The following is an 18,817-nucleotide window of genomic DNA, read 5'->3' as shown; positions in this document are numbered from 1 at the left end:
AAACTTAAATGCTCTCTCTTTTTTTTCTTTCTTTTTTATTTTTTTAATTGAGGTGGGGTCTCACTGTATTGCCCAAACTTGCCTCAAACTCACAGTCCTCCTGCCTTAGATTTCCAACTACCTGCAGTTACGGGCATGCCCCACTATATCCAAACTGTACTATAATTCTTAAAATTTTCATTCATGCTGGATATTTGTTTGGATTTTCCTGATGTTATTTCAGACTGGATTTTTTGTTGTTGTTACCAGGCATTGAGCCCAGGAGCACTTAACTACTGAACCACATCCCCAACCCTTTTTATATTTTATTTAGAGACAGGGTCTCACTAAGTTGCTTAGGACTTTGCTAAATTGCTGAGGCTGGCTTTGAACTTGTGATTCTCCTGACTCTGTCTTCTGAGCTGCTGGGATTACAGGCATGTGCCACTGGGCCCAGCTCAAACTGGACTTTAATAGTGACAAGAGTTCATCCTTGTCAGCAGTCCCCAAAACCCCTAGGTTTGATGATTTACTAGAAACACTGGGGAGTGCCCAGCACATACTTGTATTCTTGGCTAAGATATTACAACAAAGGATGCAAAGCAAAATTACCAAAGGTAAAAGGTGCATGGGGCAAAATCCAGAGGAAACCAGGTGCATGTTTCCAAGAGTCCTCTTCTAATATAGTCACATAGGACTTGGTTAATTCCTCCAGAAATAAATTGTCACAACACTTCTGAAGTGTGTGGATCAACGAAGCTCATTAGAGTCAGTGTCCAGAGTTCTTACTGGGGGCTGGTCACATAAGCATCTTCTGCTTACTGCACTCTGAAATTCTACATTCTCGGAAGAAAAGCAGACATTCAGCATAAATCACATTATTTGAACAAGTAATCTAGTCATAGAAAACCACCCTTGTTAATTAAGGAGCAGTGGGAATACTCCAAAAATCTGGGTCTCCAGTTGCTAGCCAAGGGCCAACCTTGCAGGCAGGTCTTTCTAAAAATAGCAGTCTCTGTCTGGCCTCTTGTATTGATTGTTTTTTGTGCAGCATTCCTTATTGTCAGTTGTCATTGTCTTCTTCCTCTTTCTTTTCTCCTCTTTCTCCCCCACCCTTTACTTGTTTATTTTTATTTTGTAGCACTGAGGATTGAATCCAGGGCCTTGTGCAAGCTAGGCAACTGTTACATACCCAGCCCTTTATATTATCTTGATACAGGGTCTTGCTAAGTTGCCCAGGCCTGCCTCAAACTTGCCAGCCTCCTGCCTCAGCCACCTAAATTACAGGCACATGCCATCACACCCAACCATTCTTTTTTTTTGTAGTTGTTGTTGAACTACTCCCTGTGTTTTGCTCATGAGTGTAATGGCTAAAATTCTTTTGTTGGCTTTTTAGGGATTTAAACTCCAAATTATTTTTAAATATTTTCCCCTTAGTTTGGTAGCTATATTATTTCATTGATTTATCATATTAAGGTGCATCATAGTTTTGTTTCAAAAAAGTTACTTGTTGTTTCTCTAAACTTAAAAGTTCATATTTATGTTGAAACCAGTAGACAATGACACTGTACTTTATGGCTTAAATTACATGCTTGGAAGTTTTATATTTGAAAATTCTTTGTATCTCTCAAACATGATAATGCCTTTGTTTCTTTTCTCAGCACGATTACGTGGTGTTCATGATGGTCTGTTCACTGGACAAATAGATGCTGTGGATACTCTTAATGCTACTTATAGAGTAACTTTTGATAGGACAGGGCTTGGGACTCATACCATCCCTGACTATGAAGTCCTTGTGAGTAGTATTTTATAAAATATTTATGTTTTATGTTTATTAAGCCTGTTGGATATCATTTCTTTTTTAAAAAATATTTATTTTTTAGTTGTAGTTAGACACAATATCTTTATTTATTTATTTTTATGTGGTGTTGGGAATCGAACCCAGGGCCTCAACCGAGCTAGAGGAGCGTTCTACCACTGAGCTATAACCCCAGCCCCTTGGATAGTATTTCTTAGAAACTATTTTATGATAGAATAAAAATTCAGTTTGTAGAGGTTTCAGTTTGTAGAGGAAGAGATCCTTAGGGCTTCCGAACCCTGTCTGCTAGACCCATGAAGCAGAACTATATTGAAAATCTTTTTTTTTTTTTTTTTTTTTTTTGCAAGAAGCTAGGATCCCTTTGTACTTTAACCACACAATATTTTAAGTTAATAGAATTAATCACACCTAAGTTATCTTTGGGAAGAAGCTATACATAGTAATTCCTGCTGTTAGAGTAAGTTACAGTTTTCTGCAGAATGCTTTTGAAAGTATGAAATGACATGTTGCACTCAGATTCGTTCTCCTATTCTATCCTCATAGTTATTCGGGATGGGTCATAATTACCATCACTTTTTGAATAATGAAACTGAGACATTATTCATTAAGTAATTTCATCAAGACTCTAGAATGATTTCCTATTAGATTGGGACTAGAATACAGGTGTTTTAAATTTCTGGTATATTCCATAAAACTACTGCACCATTATTTCACACTTACTCATTCCCACCACCCCCTTACCTGCTCCCAGTGTTGGGGATTGAACCAAAGGCACTTTACCACTAAGATACATCCTCATCCCTTTTTATTCTTTATTTTAAAATATTTACTTGTTTATTTAGTACTGAGGATTAAACCTAAGGGTGCTTTACCACTGAGCTATATCTCCAGTCCTTTTTATTTTATTTATTTATCTAGTTAATATTTATTTTTTAGTTGCAGATGGACACAATATCTTTATTTTTATGTGGTGCTGACGATTGAACCTAGGCCCTCGAACGTGCTAGGTGAGTGCTCTACTGCTGAGCCACAACCTCAGTCCCCCTTTTTATTTTTTGAGACAGGTCTCACTAAGTTTCTGAGGCTCGCATCAAACTTGCAGTCCACTGACCTCAGCCTCCCAAGTACAGGATTATAGTCATGTGCCATGGAACCTGGTTGTTTTATTCTTTATTTTGAGACAGGGTCTTGCTAAATTGCAGAGGTGGTCCTCACACTTGTAATTTTTCTGCCTTAGCCTCCCAAATCGCTGGGGTTATAGGCATGTGCCATCACACTTGGCTCATGATCATTCCTGATTTAGCAGTATCGTGGAAATTACCCACCATCTTTGTGTGTGGTGCTAATCATCAAACCCAAGATTTTATATATGTTAAGTATGCAATCTACCAGCCCTACACAGCTTTCTAATAAATTAAGATAATTTTAAGATCTAAGATAACCACAGTTTGGGACAAGGTTTTGAAAATAAACAATGTGCTGGGTGTGGTGACACATCCCAGTGGCTCAGAAGGATTGCAAGTTCAAAGCCAGTTTTTAGACTTTTTCAAAACAAAAAATAAAAAGGGCTGAGGATACAGCTCCAGTGGTAGAGCACCCCTATGTTCAATTCCTAGTACTGGAAAAAAAAATGAACTTCTTTTAATGAAATGGTTTTCCTCTAAGCATAATGAAAATTAAGCTGTTTGCTTTTAGCCTCCCTTTTTTCATTTCTTTACTATAAACTTGATTTTTATGGATTATGAGCTTGTAATTATTTTTTTTAAAAAACTATTTCCTTAATGCAAAAATAGAAAAATCTTCGTTTTCTAATAGATACTTTTTAAAAACTGTGATCCCTTTTTACTGTGAGCATTTCCTTATCAAATATCCCTTTTAGAGAGAAACTACAGAGGAGAAAGAAAATTTGGACTAAATAGAACAAAATACATCACCTTTAAGTTTTTGCATTAAAGGATGAAATCTTCAGAACTCCCTTTTGAAAAAGGAGAATTGTTTTCCTGTTTAACTGAGATCATCCAAAACTTGCTCCCTAGCTAAATAAAAATTGACTTTACCCAGGCATGGTGGCACACATCTATAATCCTAATGGCTCAGGAGGCTGAGACAGGAGGATCAAAAGTTCAAAGCCAGCCTCAGCAACTCAGCAAGGCTCTAAGCAACTTAGTGAGATCGTGTCTCAAAATTTAAAAATTAAAAATAGGTGGGAGCTGGACACGGTGACACAGGCCTGTAATGCCAGTGGCTTGGGAGACTGAGACAGAAGCATCAAAAGTTCAAAGCCAGCCTTAGTAAAAAAGCGAAGCACTAAGCAACTCAGTGAGACCCTGTCTCTAAATAAAACACAAAATAGGGTTGGGGATGTGGCTCAGTGGTTGAGTGTCTCTAGGTTAAATCCCTGGTACCCCCCCAAAAAAAGACTTTAATAATAGTAGAATATATTCAGATCATCTAAAAATGTAGATAACCAAAGGTGGCCATAGAACACTTGAATGTTAATCATTAATTCTCTAAACTGTTTTGATCCTTTGATTGTTTTCTTCTAATTGTCTTTTGTGGGTTCAACCTTTTGGCAGTGGTAGTACTTTCATTCTCCAACTTAAGTTCTAGCCTTTGATATTTGTAGAATAATATATTCTATGATAGTCATTGAATATGCCTTGTACACTGTCATAAATCCTGGACTCCAAGTAAGTATCTCAAGCTGAAATGTAGTGTTTATAAATCTTAAATGATTGGTAAATTTCACTAAATATTGTGGATTATTCTCTTTCTCAAAGAGTAATGAGCCTCATGAGACAATGCCAATTGCTGCCTTTGGACAAAAACAGCGGCCTTCTCGATTTTTTATGACTCCACCACGGTTACATTATACTCCTCCTCTCCAGTCACCAATTACGGTCAGTAATATTTTAGAAATGCCATCAGCAATTTAATTATTAGAATGAGTATATACTATGTTATTATGAAGTACACATTTATTACAATAACTTTAGGTGTTTCCCATATTATTTTGAGTCATCAAATGTTAAACAAAATAAGTGGATTTTAATATAATATTAGTTATAATAGTGATTAATTTCACTTTATCTATAAAATATTTTCTTTTGAACATTCAATGATTAAATGATTCCTTTCTATCCTGATAGGATAATGATCCTTTATTAGGACAGTCACCTTGGAGAAGCAAAATTTCTGGCTCTGACACTGAAACATTAGGTGGTTTTCCAGTAGAATTCCTTATACAAGTGGTAAGAATTGCTCTGAATATCTTAATCTTTGTTTAAAAACTCAATTGTCTTTTGTATTATTCATGGTTGAAGTTTTCTTAGGTAACATTTTTTATCACTGTGTAGATTTGAAGGACCCTGTAATTTCCAATAAAACTTGGAAATAAAAGCTATGACAGCCAAAAAGACTTGATCTTCCTTGTTGACTTTTTTCTCTTCTGTGACTAGAAACAACTAATCACTTGTTGCAAATTTAGGAATTAGACACTAAATAATCTAAACCTAAACCAAGGATGGTAGTGCCACCTGAAATCTCAGTGGCTCAGGAGGATCAAAAGTTGTAGGCCAGCTGCAACAATTTAGGAAGACCCTATCTCAAAATAAAAAATAAAATGAGATAGAATTGTAGCTTACTGGGAGAGTGCCCCTGAGTTCAATCCCCAATCCCCAGTATAGGGAAAAAAAAAAAAAAAGAAGTAGAGCCAAGTGGCGCACACCTATAATCCCAGCTGCTCAGGAGGCTGAGACAGGAGGATGGAGGATTCAAAGCCAGCCTAGCAAAAGTGAGGCACTAAGCAACTCCGTGAAACCCTGTATCTAAATAAAATACAAAATAGTGTTGGAGATGTGGCTCAGTGGTTGAGTGTCCGTGAGTTCAATCCCCAGTACCAAAAAAAAAAAAAAGTAGTAGTAAAATATTATATGGAACAATCTGCCTGAATAGCCTAACTCTTTAAAATGTAATGAGCTACTAAGTTTGAAAATATGATTAGATTATGTAAAACATAGTCCACTGCTGTTTTAGTTTTGAAAATGAAAACAACTGGCCTGAGATCGATACAGTCTTTATTAATAAAGATATTTATAACATAATCCATTAAAATATTCACAATGTTTACCTTTTGCAGTTGATATTATTTTGAAGAAACAGTCTTGTCATTTGAGTACATGTAATATTCAGTATTAATATATATTGTTCATTGTCCTTGTAATATAAAATTGCTTATGCCTTTTGGCTTCCAAAGGTAGATAAAATATATAAGAATAGTCAAGATTTATCCCTTACACAGGTGGAACACTTACTGTTTTTTTGAGAGATTTCCAGAGAGAACCTTAAACAAAGGGAGCCACAAGCTAAATACCATTATAGTACATCTAAAGTATACTATATTTTTATTTATGTTTATATGTTTGAATTTTTTTAGTTTAATAGGACTTATTTTTCTAAAGCCCTTTTAGGTTTACAGCAAAATTGAAGGAAAGATACAGATATTTCCGATAGTCTGTGCCCTACACATGCATAGTCTCTCCCCATTATCAGCACAGTCCACCATGGAGGCACATTTGTTAGAGTTGATGAACCTAGGTTGAGATATCATTTACACACAAAGATCACAATTTACATTAGGGTTCACTCTTGGTATTGAACATTTTAAGGGTTTGGGACAATGTATCAGCCATTAAGTTTCTGCCATATCTTTTTGTAGCTTGATAGCTCATTTCCTTTTAGCACCGATTAAAATTCAACCATATGAATATGTCACCATATTTGTATTCATTCACCTAAGTGAAAAACTACTTGATTGCTTCCAAGTTTTGGCACTTATGAATTGGGGTTCTGCCATAAATATTTGTGTGTAGGGTTTGGTGTAGATATAAGTTTTTATCTCTTTTTGTACCTCATAAACTGTATTTAGAGTCTTGGTTAGATTTTTTTCCCTTTGATTGTTTTATTTGTTTTTATGTGACAACTGTACTTTTATAGGTGTTTTTTTGTGTTCTTCTGATAGAGGCCCATAATGTAAACTTTTTTTTTTTTTTAAGTTGTACACAACACCTTTATTTTGTTTATTTATTTTTATGTGGTGCTGAGGATCGAACCCAGGGTCTCGCACATGCTAGGCGAGTGCTCTGCCGCTGAGCCACAACCCCAGCCCCTATAAACTCTCTTATTTAAAAAAAATATTTTTAGTTATAGATAGACATAATATATTTTATTTATTTATTTATTTATTTGTTTGTTTGTTTTTAATGTGGTGCTGAGGATTGAACCCAGTGCCTCACACGTGCTGGGCAAGCTCTCTACCACTGAGCCACAACTCCAGCCCTAAACACTCTTATTTTTAAATTAGATGCCATTGGTTATCAATGCCTAGATTTATTTGTTCATTGGGATTGCAAAATGGTGTTCTTTTCATTCTATCATTGTTTCTTTGCTTATTAGCCATACTCCTATAAAGAAAAAATTTTCCCCCGGCACCACAAAAAAAGTAAAGGAAAGAAAATTTTTCCAGTTTCTTTGTGGTATAGTTTATATAGGAAAGGCAAGATAAATGGTCAATGCTTTATCTTGGCTTCCCAGTTTACAAAATAATGAGTTTGATTACTAGCTTTCTCTAATAATTGTTAATTTTTTTAAAATTATCATTGTGAACTAATGGATTTTAACATTTGCACTTCAGTTCTTTCCAGTTATTTTTCTTATTGTTCCACAAATCGTCCTACTTTGAGTTGCTTCTTCAGGTTGATTCTTTAGTAAACGTCCTAGTTATAGTGGATTTTAAAATAATATTTTGTCACCTAATCAAATATATAAAATAAAATGCTTTGCTACATTTATATTGAAATACTAAAATTTCCTGCTAAAATATCTTAGTGTAGATTTTGGATTTGCCCAGAACGTGTTTGTAGACGGCCGGTGTGAGTTCAGGAATAAAGAATTGCAGTTTGAATCTAAAATAAAAATAAAAATAAAATATCTTAGTGAAAAATTAAAAATTTGATGTCTAAGTGCGTCTATTTATTCCAAAACATTTTTTCTTTATAGACGAAATTATCAAAAATTCTCATGATTAAAAAGGAACATATCAAGAAATTAAGAGAAATGAATACAGAAGCAGAAAAACTGGTAAGGATTTACCTTTTTTTTTTTTTTTTTTGTCCTTTTGCTTTTCTGCTTTTAAAATGGCAAGGCCTTCTATATTTAATGATTTTAAAATATGGAAGAGGGCTGGGGATGTGGCTCAAGCGGTAGCGCGCTCGCCTGGCATGCGTGTGGCCCGGGTTCAATCCTTAGCACCACATACAAAGAAAGATGTTGTGTCCGCCGAAAAACTAAAAAATAAATATTAAAAAATTCTCTCTCTCTCTCTCTCTCTCTCAAAAAAATATGGAAGAAAACTTTGCAATATATTTTATTTTAAAATCATTTACTATTACTATCTCTTGTATATTAAATACATGCTAATAAATTAGCAGTGCAATGCAATGTATTATCATAGCCTCCATTATACCATTGACTCTACAGTTGAATAGGATTAATAGGTATACTAGGTTCTTTGACAGTTTGCATGAGTATAGAATCCCTAGGACTAAAGAAGTTTTAATATCAGAGGTTATAAAGTGTTGCAGAATAAGTGAAATCAGGAAGTATATGTATCATCCTAATAGAGTTTATTTCTTGGTAGAGTTTATTTCCTATTTTAATCTAACAAGCCAAATATTGAGTCAGTTTTATTCATAAGAAAGAATTGGAGGGTTTTTGTTGTTGTCATTTTGTTTTTTAGTAGTTTTTGTTTTGTTTTGTTTAATATAGAAAATATTCATTAAGGTAGTCTTTATGGCCAGGCATGGTGGTACACATTTGTAATCCCAGCTACTCAGGAGACTGAAGTAGAAGAATTGCAAATTCTCCCTATGAGCAACATAGGGAAACCCTGTCTCCAAATAAGATTTTAAAAAGGTTGGGCATGCAGCTTAGTGCTTGCCTAGCTTGTGCAAGGTCCTGGGTTCAAGCCTCAGTACTGCCAAAAAAAAAAAAAATCTTTAAATAGTAATGGAATTCACATCTCAAACACACTACTATCTCTGATTGATTGAAAATGGCTAAATAGAAGTGTGAAATTAAGGGAGTGTTCAGGGAGCAAAGTGCTATAACTGATTATCTGTCATGAGTATAGGAGTGAGGAATAGAAGCACTACTCTCTCTAAAGGAATGTTATAAAGGGTTAGGTGTACAGGTAGATCTCCAACTGAAAAACAATCTTCTAGAATTATAGAATTTTTAATCTGAAAATGATTAAATATCTAATATCTTTACATTTTATGGCATTAGAAACTAAAAACCAAAGATATCAGGTGACTTTTCAGTCCAGAATCATACTGTTGTATGTGCTTTCCTACTGGATTCTAATTCTTATTTTGATTTCTATCCGTTCTGTCTGTACCCTTTATGCTTTTTCCGATACTTGGGATTGAACCCATGGCTGCTCTACCATTGGACTACATTCCCAAGCCCTTTTTGATTTTTTGATTTTTATTTTGAGCTAGGGTCTCACTCACTTGCCAAAGCTGACCTTGAATTTGTTCTCTTCCTGCCTCAGCCTTCCAAATAGATGGGATTACAGGTGTGCACCACCACACTCAGCATCCCTTTATGCTTTTTCAGGGTTCTCCCCACTTCTATGTTTCTTCTGTTCTCTTAAATCATCTCTCCTGTACTTATGTATAACAAATTATTTCCATTTAATATTACTAGCTAAGACTTTTTCCTGTGTCTGAGCCAAGGCAATTCTCTTGCCTCAGCCTCTGAGTTGCTAGAATAACAGGCATGCACCACTGTGCCTGGCTTGTTGTGTAGTTTTTAAAATTATTTTCTAACAAGAATGGAATTATGTCATTATATATTATATCATCTTTTAAAATGATTGTATTGTACCATAATTTAAGCAATTTCCTATTAGTAGATATTTGGATTATTTCCATTGTGTTACTAAAATAGTGCTATAGTAAATATCCTTATTCATATAGCTTTGTACATTTATTTGTTTCTAACTGTAGGATTAAATTTTTTAATTAACACATAAAAATTGTACATATTTATGGAGTACCATGTAACCTTTCAATATATGTATCCAATGTGTAATATTCAGATCAGGGTAAGCATATTTGTCTCCTCAAACATTTATCACTTCTTTGTAGTGAAAATATTCAAAGTACAAGGGTAAATTCTTATAATGGCTAGGTAAATTCTTATAATGGCTAGGTTAAGGTTTAATGAAACTTTTAGTTTAAGATGGTAGGCTGAACATATTTGGTTTTTCCCTGTCCTTTACAATTCCACACAAAATATAAAATTTTAAAAAGAAATAGAAAAAGTAGATGCATCTGCTTAATAATGTGAGATTTTATGATGTTAGGTAAAACAGAAATCATGATTACAAGGAGGATGCATATTGGAACCCTAAAGAGAATGTAGGCCCAGAGTTGGCAAATAAGAAATACAGAAGTGAGATGCAGTATTTTAAAAGGAAATTAATTCAAGGTCTGTTTTCTCATACTTTTTATTCATCTCAGTGACAGAATTCATTTATGACATTATTCCAGTTCAAAGGAGAAAAAGGGACAGATAGTTCCTTAAGAATTTGAACATAACTATTTGGGAAAAGTCAAGATTTCTTTTTCTGTTTTTGTTAATGGTAGACTTGGTAATCTGAATTAACCTTCCTACTGAGAACAACTATTTCCTCTCTAAAAAAAACTACTTAAATAACCTACTGCCTTGATGACACTAGCGCATTAACGAGGCATTAAGGAATTACAGCTTTTAGATCTAGGAGAAGAAGGAAATTCAAAAGGGAGATCCCAGTGTTTAGGATTGCTTTTTTATTGGGGGCTTCTGCAAGTTCTGGAAAAGATAGTTGAGAAGCTTAGTAGCATTCTTTTTTATTTATTTATTTATTTATTTATTTATTTATTTTAAAGAGAGAGTGAGAGAGGGGAGAGAGAGAGAGAGAGAGAGAGAGAGAATTTTTAATATTTATTTTTTAGTTCTCGGCGGACACAACATCTCTGTTGGTATGTGGTGCTGAGGATCGAACCCGGGTCGCACGCATGCCAGGCGAGCGCGCTACCGCTTGAGCCACATCCCCAGCCCCCTTAGTAGCATTCTTAATAAGTTTGTAGAAGTAAGTGGGGAGAACAAAATTTGAGTCCAGAAACTAAGGTTGAAGGAAATTGGCAACTCACCCATGCTCTGGATTGGGATTCCAAAACTTAACAATGATATTACAAAACAAAAGAATTAAGCCACTTTCAATCATGAATGTAGGTGCAAGAATCGTAAACAAAATATTAGCAAATGGAATTGTTAGTATATTCAGAAAGCACATCATCAGAGAAGAATAGAGTTTATTCCAGTGATTTTCACATTCAGAAATAAATTAAGTAGAGTTAGGTCCATAGAAGATGATGATAATCTCCACAAACAAATTATTTAAAAAAAAAAAAAAAGGCCTAGGGGTATTGCTCAGTGGTAAAGCGATTGCCTAGCATATAAGACTGTGGATTTAATCCCTAGCAGCAAGCACACACAAAAAAAAGCTCAGAAGCTCTTCCACTAAATTTGTAACAAAATTTAATATAAATACAGTAAGTATTTCCAATGGGATAGTAGACACAAAGAATATACAACTAATAGCAAAATGGCAAGCCATGTAATGTTAAAATTGTGCTGCAGTTAATTAAGATGTCTAATGGCTTCCAAAGAAAATGTGAAACTTTTATTACCAACAAAAGAACAGACAACAATTTTTTATTGGTTCTTTTTAGATAAACATGATAGTATAGACAACATTTTTTAGAGAATCTCCACTTTTCTTAAATCACAAATCTTATACTCGTTTATGTCAATGTCTGTATCATAGTACAAAACACCCAAGCACTTAATAAAAATTCCAACTGGTCATTGGTAATAAAATATTATGTATACAGTTAGGTTGGTAATAAAATATTATGTATACAATTAGGTTTTCAGATAACAAGTGGAAAAATGTACCAGAAATTTTATTTTCTTATCAAGACATGATGATTTAGGGCTGGGGATATGGCTCAAGCGGTAGCGCTCTCCCCTGGCATGCATGCAACCTGGGTTCAGTCCTCAGCACCACATACAAACAAGATGTTGTATCTGCCGAAAACTAAAAAATAAATATTAAAAAAAAAAAGACATGATGATTTTTTTTTTTAAGAGAGAGGGAGAGAGAGAGAGAATTTTTAAATATTTATTTATTTTTCTTTTAGTTTTCGGCGGACAGGACATCCACATACATGTTTGTATGTGGTGCTGAGGATTGAATCCGGGCTGCACCCATGCCAGGCGAGCGTACTACCACTTGAGCCATATCCCCAGCCCAAGACATGATGATTTAAACATAAACTCAAGGGCTAGAAGTAACTCAGTGGGTCCTGGGTTTGATCCCAGCACCAAAAATAAATGAATGAATGAATGAATGAATGAATGAATGTATGTATGTATGTATGTATGTTTCTATTTATTGATGAAACCTTACAGACTTTCTAAAAAGAAAAATAATTATATATTTTATATAAACCCATATTATTTATCCTATTTTGATTATTACTTGCAAATTGGAATTTTATAAGGAAAAAATTGGAATTTTACCTTTTACACATTATACAAATTATCCAGTTAGTATAATTCCTTCTTTGTAGAAGGAAGATTCCTAGGTATTGTAGTAGAATATTTTATTTTCAATATCTCCAGGACTATTATTTAAATGGACCTTCAGAAATCTTCCAGAATTATGGATTACAAATTATCTTGGTTTAAATATTGTTTATTCCTTTTTGGGGAGGGTTGCTGGGATTGAACTTGGGGGCAGTCGACCACTGAGCCACATCCCCAGCCCTATTTTGTATTTTATTTAGAGACAGGACCTACTGAGTTGCTTAGCACCTCACTTTTGCTGAGGCTAGTTTTGAACTTGCAATCCTCCTGCTTCAGCCTCCAAAGCTGCTGGGATTACAGGCATGCACCATTGTGCATGGCTTTTTATTCCTTTCTTTATCCTTATCTGTTTATACCTTATAATATCCTTTTCCTTTACTTTTCAATGAAGCCTCAAGTAAAAAGCACTGAACTAACAAAACACCAGCATTTTAAACCTCAAGTGTTTTTGCACTAAGAAATAATTTTATCTATCCTATCTCTACCTCACCTCCATCCTAACAAATAGTTAATTTTATTTTAAGTTTTCAAATTTAATTTTTAAATCGACAGCCACTCTATGTCCAGCTTTTACCAAAATGACCTAAATGTTCACTGTTTTTCACCTCAAAGTATTAGACATATTACTTAGTTTTTTTTGTTGTTGTTGTTGTTGTTTTTTTTTTTTTTTTTTTGAGCTGAGGATTGAACCCAGGGTTTTGTGCAAGCATTCTACCAACTTAGCTATATTCCTACCCGTTCCTTTAGCTTTTATGAAAAAAGAAAATTGATCTGGTAAAGTCTTAATTTTTTTCATGCATCCAAAACAAACAAAAGCCAAAGTAGTCAAAACATAATGTTCAGACTTTTTATTTGTAAAGTGTGGGGGGAATGACTTTAGATTACATTAAAATTCACTTTGTGTGTGTGTGTGTGTGTGTGTGTGTGTGTGTGTGTGTATACAAATTTCTATATACCTGACAAATTTATCAAGTCAGAGTTAAAGTTGGTCTAATTATATAAGAAAGTTAAGTCAGTGGAAGTTAGACTAAGCTTATTAATTTCAGCATCACTTTTCTGTTTTAGATTTTTCAGATATGCTTTAAATATGTTAGAATGATATAGCGCATCACATGTGAACTATCAGTGCATAACAGTTTTATTAGTTTCTGATTGCTTTACCATTATATAAAAATGGATATTGAGGGTTGGAATTGTAGCTCAGTGCCTAGCATGTGTGAGGCACTGGGTTTGATTCTCAAGTTCAGGGCCAGCTTAGCAACAAAGCCAGACCCTCCACAACTTAGCAAGATCCTTTCTCAAAATAAAAAGCAGGGCTGAAGATTTGGCTCAGTAGTAGAGCACTTGCCTGGTACCTTAAAGGAAGAAAGGAAGATGATAATAATAATTTAAAAAGAAAAAGAAGACTGGGGAGATAGCTCAGTGGTAAAGCACTATTATGTTCCATCCCAGTACAAATAAATAAATATCAGAAACATCATACTTAATAGTAAATTGTTAATTTAAATTTTCTCTTTCATATTTGGAATGAAATAAGGATACCCACTATCAAAGTAGTTCCTATTCAACAGTTTACTTGAGGTTCTAACAGTATGTTCGAGGTTCTAGGCAGTATGATAACACAAGAAAAAGAAGTGAGAATTGCAAAGACTGAAAAGGAAGAAATACACCATCTTTGTTGTTGTTGAGACAGGGTTTCCCTACATTTCCCAGGCTGACCTGAGCTTGTGCCACTGCAACCAATATAAACTGTCATTTTTGTTTGTTTGTTTTGATACTGAACCCAGGGGCTGGGGTTGTGGCTCAGAGGGGGAGCAGTCACCTGACATGTGTGAGGCACTGGGTTCGATCCTCAGCACCACATAAAAATAAAATAAAGATACCGTGTCCACCTATAACTAAAAAATAAATATTTAAAAAAAAAAAAAGATGTGCTGGGCGCGATGGCACACACCTATAATCCCAGAGGCTCAGGAGGCTGAGGCAGGAGGATCTCAGAGTTTAAAGCCAGCCTCAGCAATTTAGTGATGCGCTATGCAACTTAGTGAGACTCTGTCTCTAATAAAATACAAAAAAACGGGCTAGGAATGTGGCTTAGTAGTCAAGTACCCTTGAGTTCAATCCCTAGTACCAAAAAAAAAAAAAAGTGAGGATTATCTCATTGTGGTATTTCTCTGGTAAATAAGTTATCTTTTAACTTACCTGATTAATTTATAGTTCTTTATATAGTCTGGATGCAAGTTCTTTGTTAGCTATATATGTTGTAAATATTTCCTTCCATTCTCTGCCTTGTCTTCTATTATGCTATAATTTTCTTTTGAGGAACAAAGGTTCTTCATTGTGTGTGTATGTGTGCCTTGCACATGCTAGGCAAGTGCTCTATATCCTCAGTCCAAAAGTTCTTAATTTTAATGTAGTTTAAGAGTCTTTCCTTTATGGTTATTCTTTTAATATTCTATTTACTTTAAAAAGATGTTATTCTAAAGTCATAGCTATAACCTTCTATAGTCTCATTCAGAAAATTTCTCTGATTGCTAGAGATGTTGGACATTTTTTCATATACTTGTTGACCCTTTGTATTTCTTCTGTGTCTGTTCAGTTCCTTTGCCCATTTATTGAGTAGGTTGTGTTTTGGTGTCAAGTTTTTTTGAGTTTTTTATATATCCTGGAGATTAATTCTCTAAGGTGTAGGTGGCAATGATTTTCTCCCATTGTGTAGTCTCTGCATTCACATTCTTGATTGTTTCCTTTGCTGCAAAACAGCTTTTTAGTTTGATTCCATCCCATTTATTTATTCTTGAATTTACTTATTGCACTTTAGGAATCTTGTTGAGAAATGGGTTCCTAAGCTGACATGATGAGAGAGTTGGGTCTGCTCTTTCACAGATTTATATTAACTGATGGAAGCCAAGAACAAAAGAATTTATACTTGTATGATTATACTTTGTGGAAGGTTAAAAAGTAAAATTAATAAATGTTTGATGTAAGAGTAATGATGACTTTAGAGAAAAATTATTGTAAGGTAATATTTTAGGGCTTCTAGGGTGCTTGCAATGTTCATTTGTTATTTTCCTCAACTTGAAGTATAGATGATGTGCTTGTTTGAAATATAAGTTTAGATCATATATGTGTGCTTACACAGACACTTGTGAAACCATTACTACAAACTCAATTACAAACATTCTGTCTCCTTCCACCCTCAAGATTTCTCCATGCCCTTTATAATCCATCTCTTCCTCCAGGCAATCACTGATCTGCTTCCTGTCATTATGGATTAATTTGTATGTTTTAGAATTTTATATAACTGGATCTATACAGTAAGAACTTTTTATGCTTGATTTCTTTTACTTAGTATAACAATTTTGAGATTCAGCCACTTGGTTACATGTTTCATAATTCACACAACATAGTTACCGAGGGCCTTTCACATGCTACGCAAATACTCCACAACTGAGCTACATTTCTAGCCCCTGAGCTCCTTTCTTTTTATTGTTAAACAGTATCACATTGTACAGATGTAGTATAACTTGTTTATCTCTTCACTTGTTTGTAGACATTTGCATTGTTTACAGTTTTTAGCTGTTATAATTAAGTTGCTATGAACAGTCATGTATGGACATGTGTTTTCACAAAAGTTGTATATTTAGGGGCCCGGGTTGTGGCTCAGTGGTAGAGTGCTTGCCTAACATGCATGAGGCTCTGGGTTTGATCCCCAGAACCACATAAAAATAAATAAAATAAAGTTTTTGTGTCTATCTACAACTTTAAAAAAAAAGTTTTTAAAGTTATATATTTAACTTTTAAGAACTGTCATTTTTTTTTACAAAGATGTTTAGTGTGTGGTAGATAATTCATTGAATTTTACATTTATAGTTTTTACATTTTTGTCCATGTGTTAGGCTTTTCAATTAAAATAATACTCTAACACTAAACTTTCCATAGTGAAGTGCCAAGGAAATTTCGATGCGTCATTCCTACTTGGCAATGGCCCCCAGCAGTGAAAGTATATCTGAGAGATCTCATCCTAGCATTTAGGGAGCCCACAGATTGACAGGTACCCCTTCCTCACTTTAAAGCACAACCTGACAGTTGACATATCCTGTTAAAGTAGTTCCCCCACTCTTATCCATGGGGAATATGTCCTAAAATTCCCAGTGGATGCTTGAAACCTGATGGAATTAAACTATGTATATACTATTTTTCATATACACAAATGCATATAACACATTTAAAAAAAATTTTTTAGTTGTATGTAACAATACCTTTATTTTATTTATTTATGTATTTATGTGGAGCTGAGTATCGAACCCAGTGCCTCATACATATAAGCACTCTACCACTGACCCCAGCCCTGCATATAACATTTTATTTACAACTTAACACAGTAAGAGATTAACAAGTCACTAACAATAAAATAGAACAATTGTAATGGTATCCTGTAATAAAAGTTATGTGAATGTGGTGTGTATGTCTGAAAATATCTTATTGTACCATATTCACCCTTCTTGTGATGAAGTGACATGATACAATGCCTGTATAATGAGATGAAGTGAGGTAAATGATATAGGTGTAATGTCTTGCTATGTAAGGGTCTTGAACCCAAGCACTACAATATTGCAACAATCTAATTACCAACATGGTTACCATGTGACTAATGAATCCAGCAGTATGGAGTGGAATAGCATAAGATTTTATCATGCTACTACTGAGAAAAAGTATACAATTTAAAATTCAAATTGTTTATTTCTGTTATTTTTCCATCTGATATTTTCAAAAGGTGATTAACTTCAGGTAACTGAAGTCTCAGAAAATGAGCCCACAGATAAAGGGAAACTACTGTATAAACATAGTTACATTTGCCTCTCACAGGGCCTAGAGAAGGTAAAACACCAGGGAAACACAGAGAAGCTACTACCCATTTCTTTATTAAATATGAACAAAAAACCAAAGAGTACTGGCCAGACATGAAAATAAGTAGCATGAAAGGAAAAGCAGGATAAACAACTTTTAAACTTTAATTCAGGCAGCAGAAGATAAAATTTTGAAAACAAATATTCTTGAACTAGAGCGATAGTGGTAAAAAGACACAAAGTTTCAGTTACAATGAATAAATTCTGGAGATCTGTTGTACAACATGATAAATATAGTTAGTAATAATATATATTTAAAAACTGGGGGCTAGGGCTGGGCCTCAGTAGTAGAGCGCTTGCCTAGCACGTTGAGGCGCTGGGGTCGATCCTCAGTACAACATAAAAAAATAAAATAAACAAAGATATTGTGTCCAACTACAACTAAATATATATATATATAGTTTAAAAATAAATAAGTAAAATAAGTAAAAGCTGCTGGTCTGGGGTTGTAGCTCAGTGGTAGAGTACTTGCTTAGTATATGTGAGACACTGGGTTCCATCCTCAACACCACATAAAAATAAATAACTAAAGGGGAAAGAACTAGTGAAAGTATAAATCTTAAATGTTCTTATCACAAAAATATGTCAGTGATGGATATGTTAATCAGTTTGATTTAATCATCTCAAAGTGTATACATAGATCAAAGCATAAAACATCATACACCATAGATACAATTTTTATTTGTTATATTCCTTAATAAAACTGGGGAGAAATTATATACTTGAAGATTCAAGAAAATATTGTGATGGTGGTCCTGGTGGCACATGTCTGTAACCCCAGCAGTTCCAGAGACTGAGGCAGGAGGATTGAGAGTTCAAATCCAGCCTCAGCAATTTAGTGAGGCCCTAAGCAACCTAGTGAAACCCCATCTCTAAATAAGAACATAAAAACAGCTGGGGATGTGGCTTAGTAGTTAAGTGCCCCTGAGTTTTCTGATACAAAAAAAAAAAAAAAAAAAAAAAAATATATATATATATATATATACACATACATACATATATATGTGTATATATATACACATATATATATATGTTGTGTTCATAAGTAGGAGGCTATTAAAAGAAACAAAGAGTTCATGGATTTAAAGAAACTAAACATTATATAAAATTCAGAAGTCATAGAAAATTAATAAATTTGCCTACATTAAAAAGGAAAAATTTCCTCAGGATGAGAATCACAATGTAAGTAAAGTCAAAAGGGAACAACTTGAAGGAAATTTGCAGTTTTTATTACAAGAGACTAATTTCCCCAGTATACAAAATGCTCCCTTGGTGCAGTAAGATGAAAACAATGAGCAAAAGGTGTAAATAGACAGTCTATAGAAAACAAACAAATAAAAAGCAATGACTC

General features: G+C 34.2%; 1 protein-coding gene across 2 annotated transcripts in view; it reads left to right on the top strand.

The window, feature by feature from the left end:
• Lin9 (lin-9 DREAM MuvB core complex component) overlaps window positions 1-18,817 on the top strand; it is a 67,977-nt gene that overhangs the window by 36,022 nt on the left and 13,138 nt on the right. For both annotated transcript variants that reach the window (XM_005326541.3, XM_040278616.2), the window contains 4 exons: window positions 1,641-1,774; window positions 4,579-4,698; window positions 4,948-5,049; window positions 7,856-7,936. In XM_005326541.3, the coding sequence (XP_005326598.1) occupies window positions 1,641-1,774; window positions 4,579-4,698; window positions 4,948-5,049; window positions 7,856-7,936 (437 nt within the window). The remainder of the gene's footprint in view (window positions 1-1,640; window positions 1,775-4,578; window positions 4,699-4,947; window positions 5,050-7,855; window positions 7,937-18,817) is intronic.

The sequence above is a fragment of the Ictidomys tridecemlineatus genome, chromosome 10 (genome assembly GCF_052094955.1).
Source record: "Ictidomys tridecemlineatus isolate mIctTri1 chromosome 10, mIctTri1.hap1, whole genome shotgun sequence".
NCBI lineage: Eukaryota > Metazoa > Chordata > Mammalia > Rodentia > Sciuridae > Ictidomys > Ictidomys tridecemlineatus.
Note: the sequence above shows the minus strand (reverse complement) of the source record. Positions and strands in the feature narration are given on the sequence as shown.